Source organism: Pollachius pollachius (assembly GCF_949987615.1).
Source record: "Pollachius pollachius genome assembly, chromosome: 17".
NCBI classification, from domain to species: domain Eukaryota; kingdom Metazoa; phylum Chordata; class Actinopteri; order Gadiformes; family Gadidae; genus Pollachius; species Pollachius pollachius.
The window spans coordinates 21,098,838-21,110,889 of record NC_136950.1 but is presented as its reverse complement, the minus strand read 5'-3'; the positions used below and the strand labels follow the sequence as shown (position 1 = coordinate 21,110,889).

Sequence of the window (12,052 nt, the reverse complement as noted above, 5' to 3'; positions counted from 1 at the left end):
CACACACACACACACACACACGCCAAGCAAACTTGCTTGTCTTCGATCTCGAGGCTGTGTTTTGCCGCTGCCAGCGATGGGAACAGTATAACCTTTGTGAAGAAAATGTATTTTCTGTATTTTTTTCTCAAATATTTTTTCACTCGGAACTTAACCTCGAACATCAAAGCATCATGTTTTTCACTTGAATTACAGGGTATTCAGACATAAAGACATCTATTATATACAGTTCAGCTACGCAGTGAGTACTAACATTGGTTTGAGTCGGTTCAGCCTGGAGCTGTTTTGTAGCATTGTGTTTTAGGCCTTGCTGAAACACTTAAGATTGTCATAAAGTTTACCTTTTCACGTTTAGTTATCAAGATAAAGTATACGCAAACATGTTAAGGGTTACTTACACAAACAGTTGGCGCTATCTACTGGGAAAAGAGAAGGAAATAACGACTATCTACTTAGGAAGAATGATGGGAGGTTATTTGAAACGAGCAGAGATAACCGATCACCATCAGAAAGTTGTGTTTTATTTAAGCAAACCTCTGCTACATACCCACACCTCCACCCAGTCGGAGAGAGGCGGCTGTCAGGATCCTAGAAGCACAAGGGGCATATCATAATATTATGAATGGGGAGGCAACAGGAACCCTAACCCCATCCCTCATACCACCCACCCCCCCCTCCCCTGGCTGAACAGTAGGATCAGCGAGGAGAAAATGGATCTTTTTCATTTTTCATTGAATCTTCTCGTTTCATTGCATGGTTCTTGGTGTGCTGCTGTAACACTGGTTTAACCTTTACATGGTTGATGAAAGGCTGTTTTATTGAGGTGTACGGTGAATATGAGAGAACAGGATATTGGTCCAATGTTTATAAAGCGATGCAAAGTTATGTTAAGTTATGAAGTGGTTATTAAGTACCTGGGTTTGAACTATCATATCCTAGAGTCACTAAGTTGCCTAATTACTCCCTACCTGCTCCTTAATGAGATGAAGCCAAAAACAAGAATTTTGATAAATGCTAAATGACATAATAATTCTGGTGAATATTAACACAACTTTTAAACATGACAAAGCTTCTTGTGATATCGATCTTGGACGGTAGAAGGTCTGCTGGAACAGGGTTCAGAGTTCAGAGGTCGCTGTAGCAGGTGCGGGGGTTAACCAGTGTGTTGTGTGCTTTCTGTTCTGTTTACAGGTCGAGGCCGACTTTAAGGACTCACTGCAGTCCAACACTTTCTGTTAGTTTCTCTGTTCTTCTAAGTTGCTTTCAATTTCTAAACACATTTCCTTATCTTGCTCTGTATCAGGCATACTGTGAGGCAGTCCCCATGCTTATGGATTTGATCATAACAAGAATGAGCGGTCATGAATAAAAAGGACCTTGTTTTGTAAGATTGCCAACAACCAGCATTGGAACGCGCCCAAGAACCAAAACAACGTCCGCACAAATCAATCCGGAGTGGCAACAAACCGCCGATGCCTTAATGTAAAACAGAACAGGAAACTCTTTTGTAAGCGAGCAGAAAAACACGATTTGTCGCCCCACAACAATGCTCTCCCAGATCCCAAAACCTTTTTCTGTTCTGTACATTCCCTGACTTCTCAGAGACGTTTGACCCAAGCCAGCCATCATCTAAGCACTCAGATCTAAACTTTTGGTTCAACTTAAAAGGATTCAGGTCCTCCTCCTCCTCCGAGAGTGACCTGGATCTGCTGCAGCTACAGCCGACCCTCGAGGGGGGGAGAACCTTTCTATTGAACTCTGAGGTACAAACAGGGTAGCTTGGTGATGAGACGTTTCGGCTCCCAGCTGTATGGATGCCTGGTCCGATCCCCGGTGTCTGCAGTCTACCTGTCGATGCACCTCCCACCCCTACCTGCTCCTTAATGACATGCAGCTAAAGAAGTCCCCTTTGGATGAAATCGTCTACTAGATCAGGAAATAATCTACATATACGTTATTACATGCATTATTTATAAGGCATTAAGTAGGTGCCCTTATCCAAAGTGACTTAAACCAAGTACATTTGTCAGAAGATAGAGAATCATATATCTCTGTCGGTACAGTAAGGATGTTCATAGAACCAAGTGCCAAGCACCCTATAGGCTGATAGGAAGTAAAATTATTTGTGCCTGAAGTTATCAAATACATTCTAAGACACCATAGAGAATTGCCTTTCTTGACAACAATAAAAGGAGCGGAACTCGCACACCATGTAGCCGATGCAACAATAAGTTTTTATTGCATAAAAGTCTAAAGTGCTACCAAAAGTGTGTGCAAAACGAACCATTCAGACCATCCTCAGTGCAAACATACAAAGGTAAAAGACTTCCTTATATAGACTACGCCTAGTTGGTGGCAGACATGCCAATCAAAAGGTCAGGTAGGTTGACGTGTTGACTAGACATTTTAAACGGCACCGCTCACCTATTTTCGCTTTTCTTGACAACATACATGGCCGAGCTCAAGCCTGAATTCAGGCACCACGCCTGAACTCCATCAGGCCAGTTGTTTAGTACAACAGAGACAGCTAGGATAAGAGGCCACTATTTTTAAGTACAGGACGAACAACAGAACAACAGGGGAGGGGAATCTAACCTCTGTAAACCTTTTCAAAAGGATCACCACTCAGCATTCCCCTTCCTCCCTGTCCACCACCTCACCCCCCCCCCTCCTACCCATCCTCCCATCCTCCCTCCCCCCTCCCTCCCTCCCTCCTCCCTCCCTCCCCTCCCCCCTCCCTCCCCCCCTCCCCCCTCCCTCCTCCCTCCCTCCCTCCCTCCTCCCCCCTCCCTCCCACCCTCTCTCCCTCCACCCATCCTCCCATCCTCCCCCGCCCTTCCACCCTCCAATCCTCCCTCTCTCCCTCCTCCCCCCTCCCTCCCTCCCTCCCCCCTCCCTCCCTCCCCTCCCCCCCTCCCTCCCTCCCCTCCCCTCCCCCCTCCCTCCCTCCCCTCCCTCCCCTCCCTCCCACTGAACGGACAGAGCTGTTCCATTCCAGTCAGCTCCAGGGGGTGAGCTGCCCCCCGCCCCGTGGTATTAAAGGCAGTGTGCTGTGTCTGCTCAGCACAGGCTGTGTTTGACCAGCTGTGGGGAGCCTGGAGTCGGCCGGGGTGTCACAAACACTCACAGATCCACTCAGTTGGGGACGACAGCAAACACATTCCGGGAAACCGCCATTTTGGCTCAGGAACCCATGTTGATTAGGGTAAAGGAGTATTTAAATATGAAGTCAATATTGTTCTCAGAGTTTTCGGAGAACTTAGTGTATGTATTGTGATAATTACGTTAATATTGCCATATTTAAGACCAGATATTCCCAGATGATGGTCTCCTTATTTTGATAGTTAATCTAATGTTTTGATGTAGATATATAATGTAAATGGGATCAAATGTTCAATTGTAAAGTGCTATTGGTTGTCTATTCTCAGATTGCTGAATATAATTGAAAACAGTGAATATACTTACACTGTATACCTGCAGGTCAGATATTTCTAGGCCTACCTGACAAATGATCGCCTTTGAAAGGTTTCTGGATTAGTGCCTGTGCCTGTGTGTGTGTTCCTGCGATGTGTGTCTGTGCATGTGAGTGTTCCTGCGATGGCAAGTGTGTGTGTGTGTGCGTAAGATGGATGGGGTGTGAATGATAAATCGTGGAAAAGGAGAAATATATGAGGATATAATTTTGTTAAACTGTGATAATGCACGGAAAGACGGGCGGGGGCTTCCGATGAGATGAATCAGAGACAGATGTGATCCGTCATCACGCACCCTCCAGCTTTCCATCAGGGAGTGGAAGAGGGGGAGGGAGGAGAGAGGACGCTGAAGGTAGAGGGAGCAGAGGACTGGACTACAGCACAGGCAGACAACAGAGAAAAGACTGAAAAACTGGTGCAGAAGGGAAAGAAAGGAATTCCACTGGACCCAAAAAGAGAGGCGGAGGAGCGAGATGACTGGAATCACACACAAAAAAAAAGCACTCGATAAAAGACACAATATGAAGAAATAAATAGAAGTGGTTTAACTTCCTCCTAAACCCAAAGCTTCAACAAAGGCTTTCCTTTTGCTCTTTTGCTTAAAAAAGCAAAAGCTAAGCTTTTTCCTCTCTGCTTGGCTCCAGTATTGGGATACTGGAGCTGGTATGCATAAAGCCCTGATGGAGACTCTGGTTCTGTTTGTACAAACTAATACTACGATGGAGATGGAGGAGAGAGAGGAGGAGGAGGAGGAGGAGGAGGAGGAGGAGGAGGAGGAGGGGAGAGGGTGTTTGGGTCAGGGAAGGCCCTTGTTGAAGTCTGTGAGCAGGAACATCTGGCCGGGCTTTCTGAGCAGGGAGCAGCTCCTCTGGGCAACTCAACGTCCAGTTCGTCCACCGTCCCCGATCGTTTTTTTATTTTCACAAGGCTGTAAAACTTTAACTGTTTGGTAGCTCTCTCTCCAGAATGACCCCGCCGGCCCCCGGCCCTAGACTGCTCCCAGATCAGGAGGAGATGGAATTTGTGAAGACTGTAGAGGCTGTTTCAGAGCTATACTGTTCATCTGAAGGTTTGGCTGCAGTTGCTTTTCCGGCTGATTTCCAGATCTTCCTGAATGGTCGCTTTATGGCTGTATGGTTCAATGTTGAAACCATAGCTTCAATCCGAACTTAAGGGTAGTTTCAATGTGAGCTGCACAGTTCTTTCAATGTGGGCCATTAGCTAAACATCTGCCAAATGATATAAATAAAGTCAAATATAATTGGTCATTGGCTATTTGGTCGAATTTTTTTTTTTTGAATTTTTATCCAACTCTTCCTACAATAGTTTACGTGCAATGCATTAAGCATCAGCCATTTGTACAAGCTCCGCAATTTTAGCACTGGCAGGCCTAGCACTAGTTTTTAGGAAGCATCCAAGCAAAACACCTACAGGCCGTAACCCAGGCGGAGGTCTATTTAACGCTGAAGGGCCATCTATACTTCAGCGGGTCAGCCTGTTAAGGCAGCGTGACCTCGCTCCGTGTCCCCTGGGTGCCGCGAAGTCAACCCTGAAACACTCCAGCACCGCTGAAACTATTCATCACCAGGGGCCAAACTCATTGATTCAACGCTTGACTTTAAATAACCATCTTGTCCAAGACACAAGGACAAATTGCTTTTGGTTTCAAAGCCACGACAAAGTTTATGACCTTTTAAGGATTTATTTGTCATGGGAGTCATTGGAAAGAATGGTGAGACTTCTTGAGCAGGACTGAGGGGTGAGTGTACTGGGACCCTAGTTCAGACCTTAAAGAGGGATGTTAGTTCACACAGACTGGCCTGAGTCACACAAAAAACAGACGGAGAATGTCCTCTTATCAGGCCGACTGGGAGGATAAAATCTCTGATGGAACAAAAGACAGACATAAAGAGACACTGATAAGGAGAAAGAGAGGGATGGAGAGAAATAGAGAGAGAGAGAGAGAGAGAGAGAGAGAGAGACAAACAGTGGGGGAAAGACATTCATAGTAACAAAATAGTAAAAGAAAGACCAAGCGAAGAAAGAACGTGAGAAAGAGAAGCAAGAGAAAGGGAGCAGGAGAAAGAATAGAGAAATGTGGCGGGAAAGATCATTGTCGCCCCTAATATATATATTTTTAAATAATTAAATAATTATTGGTAAAAGAAATGGAGAAAGATAGAATGAATGAAGAGAAGAGAAAGATAAAGACCCTCATTAAAGAGTAATAACCGAAGGGGTCCAAAGATAAACACTGCTACCAGCCAGGTCATACTCTGCGTTAGACTGCTATATTTAGTAACAAGACAACAAACTGCCGCTGTGTGTTTTGACCCCCAGCTGAAACATCAAGCTGACCATAACGGCTGCAGTAACTGCTATTTCAGGTGCACTCTTTCAACTTATACCCTGTGTCCGTGTTAAAGATGTAGGCTAGGTGTGCTGAGACGAGAACCGTATGCCTTTTACTTTTCGACTCCATCTGTGCTAGGCCGTTGGGCCGCAGGCATATGGGACTCATTGAGGTGGACGACACTGGAAAATTATTTCAATGATCATTCTAATAAATCAGTTTTGAAATAACGATGGTTTTGGAAAGTGTGGTGGATGTTTTTGGACATGCCACTCGTGAGGGGAAAAAATAGGATAATACTTTATTGATCCCAGGAAGGGAATTCAGGTAAGGTGGAAAGCCTAACAGATGTCAAGACTTTAACATCACAGTGAAATATCTCTGACGCAACGGCATGCAACACCACTCAACGAACTGTGCGAGAATGTGTCTGCTTTGGCGAATACTTGAGCGTTTGCGTGTGTGCGTGTGTGCGTGTCATGAAAGTACTTGTGCACGTGTGAAGAGGAGATTTATTAGTGCGGAACTCGAACTCTCGTTGTCAGGTAGCTAAAAATAAGCGTAGCACAGTGATGTTACTTTTTAGAATACTTTAGCGTCCTACAGAATCTTCTAGAATATTATAGGATCTCATAGCATTCCAAAATCCATGTGAACTGAACAGTTGTTTCATGTGGGCCATTAATTTGAACCAGTACCTTTCATGGGAAGACAATGCTATCATTTTAGTTATCAGTCCTCTTCCGTATCCAAGGTGAATGGTCATATCATGTCATGTTGTTTCCAGTAGAGACTAAATCCATGTAACACACTTCCACAGATCCCCGCCCCCAGCCACATGATTGGTCGAACTAAATTTGAAGCGAATTCAAGTGAAAGGCCCTGTCCACTTAGATTTGAGACTTTAAAAGTGTGATTGGGAGATCAAAAGTTTGATTCCCACCCATGCAAAGAATTCAATGTAATAACGGTATTGTAAGACAATTTGTATAACAGTGGAATATCATCTGCCAAAAGTCACTGTTCCTGTGTAAAATGAATCACGAGGAAAGTTTATGTACATCCCATATGCCTGGTTGACAAACAAACTCCAATCCCAATACTTGCTGAACAATGCATCACATCACAGCACAACCCATTCAACCCCTGACACCCGAGTTTAGAGTCGATAAAACATGGCAGAACATTCCTTTCATGTGGTTAATCCGCATCTGGGTCCATCTTTTAAGTGAGAGTCTTAAAACACAGCAGGATCTGCTTTGTTCCAGCGCCTCGTACAAACGACTTACAAATGCCCACAGTCTTCCCTTCAGTCCTCACAAATCAGAACACCTGCTCTGGAGCAGAGGAGTCGGCTGGCACTGATCCCAGACCTGCCATCCATTACACTGACAGATCATTATCCACTCCTGGAAGATCGTTTATGAGGCTGTTATGATTCCATTTTAGACCCGCCTCTTTGTGCTATTTGTTGTTGTTGTTGTTTTGTTGTGGTAACCCAGGGAGATGCCTGCATGTTTTAAACATTGCTGTGGTTGGTACTGCTGTATTTGTTAATTAGCCCCTGCTTGAAAGACTTTTTGATGGGAACCGTTACACCCTTACCACACACACACACACACACACACACACACACACACACACACACACACACACACACCTAGTCAACGTTGCTCGTACTTTTAAGAACAGCTTGCAGCTTTCATGCGTGTCCCACTTCATAATCTCTCATCCTCTGCCTCCACCTCAAACAACCTCAGATAGGTGCTGGGTCAAAGGTCAACCTCCCTTGCCTTCTCCACAGGGAGGGATAACATTCTGTTCTCTCATGGGTGGCTAGGGAGACTTGCATATTCCTTCCATAACATTCTGAACCGACTTTCGGTTGCATATCCTTGTGCTCTTTGTTTATGTCCTAAATTGGAGAGCTTGGGTCAATAAACTGACCGCTAAACACAGAATTCTGTTTAGTGTATCCAGGTATGTTTACACACACACACACACACACACACACACACACACCTCTTATGTTAGGACAAACGCGACTCGAAAGAGCTACGAAAGACGCTTTTGTTCCATCTGGGATCCGAAGCGGCCCCGAGTTTAAAGCTGTGTTGTGAATGATCTGTGTCTTGTATAATAAAACATTTCTGTCTTTTAAACGCATTCAAGATAAAATGTCTGCCGTGAAACGGCGGCCAACGAATGAACAATATGGAGGGGAACCACCGGCGTGTGACATCATCGGGGAAAACGTGTTCACGGATCCTCTCTGCAGTGAAACAAGATGTCCCGCAAACCAAGGCTTTCCTAATAATCACTCTCACTCTCTAGCCTCTCCCTGCTTCTCATGTCCAGGCCAAGCTATTCCCAGTCCTGGAGCTTTCATCATCTGCTGGAACCCTCCACGGAAGGTCTGGAAGGGTCCCTCTCACTCGCAAACCTCGCCTCAGCTCGAGCATTAATTCACGGCAGCGGCCGCTGGCCGGAGCGGAGACGTGTCCCAGTGAAGAGGCCTCAGGGTGGGGGGCAAAGGAGAGACGAGGAGAGAGGAAGAGAGACAAGGAGAGGGCGACATAGGAGAGAAGAGAGGATGGGAAATAAAGAGGAGAGTAAGGGCAGAGAAGGGTAAAGGAAGGAAAGAGGAGAGGAAAGGAGAGGATTGGAGGAAGAGGAGTTTAGAGAAGGGAGAGGGGAAGCAAAAGGAAAGAGGAGAGAGGATTAGATCGGGCAGGAACGACGATTAGCGAGTAGAGAAGGCTAGAAGAGTAGAGTAGAGGTGATGGAAGGAACAAGGAGAGAAAAGGAGAGGCCATGAAGTCCCACAACGTGGCGTAAGGCGACCTGACGCGACCCGTCAGAAGAGCAGCAGAGGCCAGCGTCGGGGAACTTGAGTCTGAGCGCAGTTCTTCTGGAACTCAGCTTCACTCATTATTTACAAGATGGCGTAGTTACAATTAGCCGCTCAGCGACTCTCACAACAAATCCGCCAATCATCTGAGGAGTTGGCCCGGCCAGGAGGTTAGCAACTGGGTACTACTCCACACGTTGGCCTGGACTGTGTTCATAGTAAGAACACACACACAGACACACGCACACACACACACCTCCATGTTTCAGATACACCTGCCATTTAAGGAGTGAGGCAGCTTTGCCAAAGGAGTAAACAGGTAATTGCTTAAAATCTCATCTGAAATGTAAACACTGATTGACGCTTAATGTACCGAGACAAGAAGTTTGTTTAAATCCCTTAGAATAAATCAAACAAGGCCTTGATGTGCGAAGTTCACTGCCAACAAGAATCCTTGTTGTAGGCCCGTTACCGAGGCAATCCCCCTTGGCAACCACAGCATCCTATAAAGTGAGTCACCTTGGCAACGTTTGCAAGGCTAGCCTCAGCTGTTACTGGTGTCCTGACGAAAGGCTTTTGTAACGGCATTTCCTCAAATGGAAACTTAAGTAGTTCACTATTAACATTTTCCTCTCATGGTTTATTTTTCTACATTTAATGTCTCCTCCGTTGAAACAGCCTTACTGGAAATTGGTACTAAGTTAATTGAGTCTCACCTCTTCTTATGAGGTGTCACAGAGTTTCTCAAAGGTGAAAGTAATTTTATATATGCCAGATTAAATCAATATCCTGAAATAAGAGTTGAGTTGAGTTTTCGGTACTGATTGCCAATTTGATGGCTAGCGGGTCGAATACTTTTTCACCATCTGTTTTGCTTCAAGAAGAAAAAAGGTATGATAAAAACAAAGGATGTTTTCAGTCACTGAGAGTTGAAGTCTGCAATACTTTAAGGGAGAAGTTTGGCAAACATTCTATATATTTATGTAGAAATGTGTTTTTGCTTCATGGTGGAGTTGGATAAATTCCTGATTTTGGAGCACTTATTTTATTTCTTCAAAAGACCATAATAAAAATTGAAACTATCCACAAGACCTTCGAAAGACAGATGTTCTTTTAAAATTGTAGACAACAAAGGAAAATCAACAACACAATGCCCACCCTAACACTGCTCTTAATGGTCATGTAACGAAACAAAGAAATGAAAGAATACATCATTACTACCATCGTTCAATGTTTCTTTAATATTTCAGCAGATTGCTCTGAAGGGTTCTGAAGAGGCCTTCACGTACTCTAGAAGTTCTCACCATTCAGAGCAAGAGAATAGGATGTCAACTCTGACAGAGTTTAAAGAGAAATTAGACCATCTTGAGCTTTTAAGATAAGTTCCAGTTAGTAGTCAACTATTCAACGATGCAATACAAACATTTGAACTAACCTAACTTCCTCTCAAGTCAGAATATTTGGCAATGACGGCTACCAGTGGAAATTGTCTGAATACAGCGCCAAAACAATTTAACATCACACTGTTTTACTCATAATAACATAATATTTGCCAAGTCATATCACCGGAGCACAAATCAATCGAATATTTCTGAAGCAACGCAGATTGATATTAATACTGAGCCATTAACATCATTGTCAAAATTGGATTTATATATTCTCTCAAGACAAGGCGATTTAAAACAAATTAAATTATTACGCCCTTTACTTATTATTACCAAATCCTTGAAATGATGTAGCTGATTGAATTTGAATAAACAACGAAATCCTTTCCCATTCAGTTCCGAGTGTTAGCCTTGACCTTCTATAAAACAAAGGTGTTTGCGACACAGAACGCTGCCCAAATATTATATTCTGGCAACGCGGTTTGTTGGACATACAACATAACACTGCAACTCGAGTAATCAATGTACGTCAATGCATGCCTGATTGCTTTCCCAAAGCTCCAGCTCTTTAACTTTGGTGCACAAGTCTGGTTCTCATTTGGAGCTGGGAGGTTTCCAGAGCCTTCTCTCTGTGCTGTCTGAAGCAGAGCCCGAGGGCATAGAGAGGAGCCTGTTTGTTGTTGCAGACAAACCTTCTCTATTATCTGCAGAACAGGATCGATGGTGCAGGTTCAACAGGGTTCAAACACTGAGTCACAAACCTGAGTTACGCACGCTTGGCTATGACCTTGTCTAAGTAACTAGACAGATGTATCTGTTTTTGGTTGAGGGGTCAAACTGCTGTCCTGCACATTCAATTACAGTTTAAGACCAAGCGACACTTTTACTACTTACTTAGAGGGTGAGGGCATGTTGCTTAAGGATGCCTACAGGTAGACTGGGAACATTGGGTATCGCACCCGGTATCTTCCCGTTCCAAAGGAAGCCATATTATGTCTATTAATATATCGGCTGGCAGGGTTGCAAAATCAATTTCTGTTCCATGCAGCCATAGGTTAATGTTTAATCTTTTAGTTTTTCCTACGTTGACATGGAGACACTAACAAGGAACAGTCTTTCTACCCACTGGTAATTTCAGCTGGATATGAGATTAATGAGTCTCATATTTAATAGCGGCTCTGGTCAAATGCAGCTTGGCAGAAAGACAAGCAGCCAAATTAAACAAAAATACCCCCAATCCACACAGCTACTGAACGTTTTTGACCGGCCAGTGAAGGAGCCGCACAGGGCCGTCTAACTGGCCGTCGTACCTGAGGATGACGTTGTCACTGCAAGCGAATTTCAAATGGCTTTTAGATGGCTTATCGCATTTAATTACGTTTTTATTAAAATACTTAAAAATGACATTACCCAGGACACAGGGGACCAGTAGGGGCAAATAATAAACCTCATAAACTCATTGCACTTTGGTACCCAAAAAACACCCCGATCACAAACTACGGCAGTTAAAATGTCTTCTGAAAAGTATAAAAGACAATGTCTCAATTTAAATTCCTCTTAGTTAAAATAATATTTTTATCAATACGCACATACAAAAAAATATATATTCATGTAGCCCCCGCATTAAAAACTATCCATTACAAAGTAAAGTCCAAACATGGTGAAGCCGATACGTGCCAAGTGGTCATGTAGGCCTCGGTTAGGAAAGGTTTTCCACATTCTTCTGGGTTTCAGAGTGGTTAGCAGCTTAAGCAAGCGTCTACTACACACCAGCACAGAGCCATAATGACATACCTGCCTGCTAATGACAGATGGCTAACGGTAGCGCTAGGGAGCTAACCTCTAAACATAAGCGGGCAAAGGACCCGGGCTAATCCGCCGTTTAGAACCCCATTAGGGTACATACACGCCAGCCGTCGAACTGGTTCCAGTTCTGGTATTGGGTTTGAAGTGTGAACGGCAATGGGAACGGAAAATTGAAGGCCGGTCA

At 44.2% G+C, this 12,052-nt stretch overlaps 1 protein-coding gene across 1 annotated transcript in view; it reads right to left on the bottom strand.

The window, feature by feature from the left end:
• col15a1a (collagen, type XV, alpha 1a) overlaps positions 1-8,939 on the bottom strand; it is a gene marked incomplete at its 5' end in the record, with an annotated part of 38,826 nt that extends 29,887 nt beyond the window's left edge. The window contains one exon of the mRNA XM_079755044.1: positions 8,934-8,939. Within this exon, the coding sequence (XP_079611170.1) occupies positions 8,934-8,939 (6 nt within the window). The remainder of the gene's footprint in view (positions 1-8,933) is intronic.
• Positions 8,940-12,052: the final 3,113 nt, after the last annotated feature.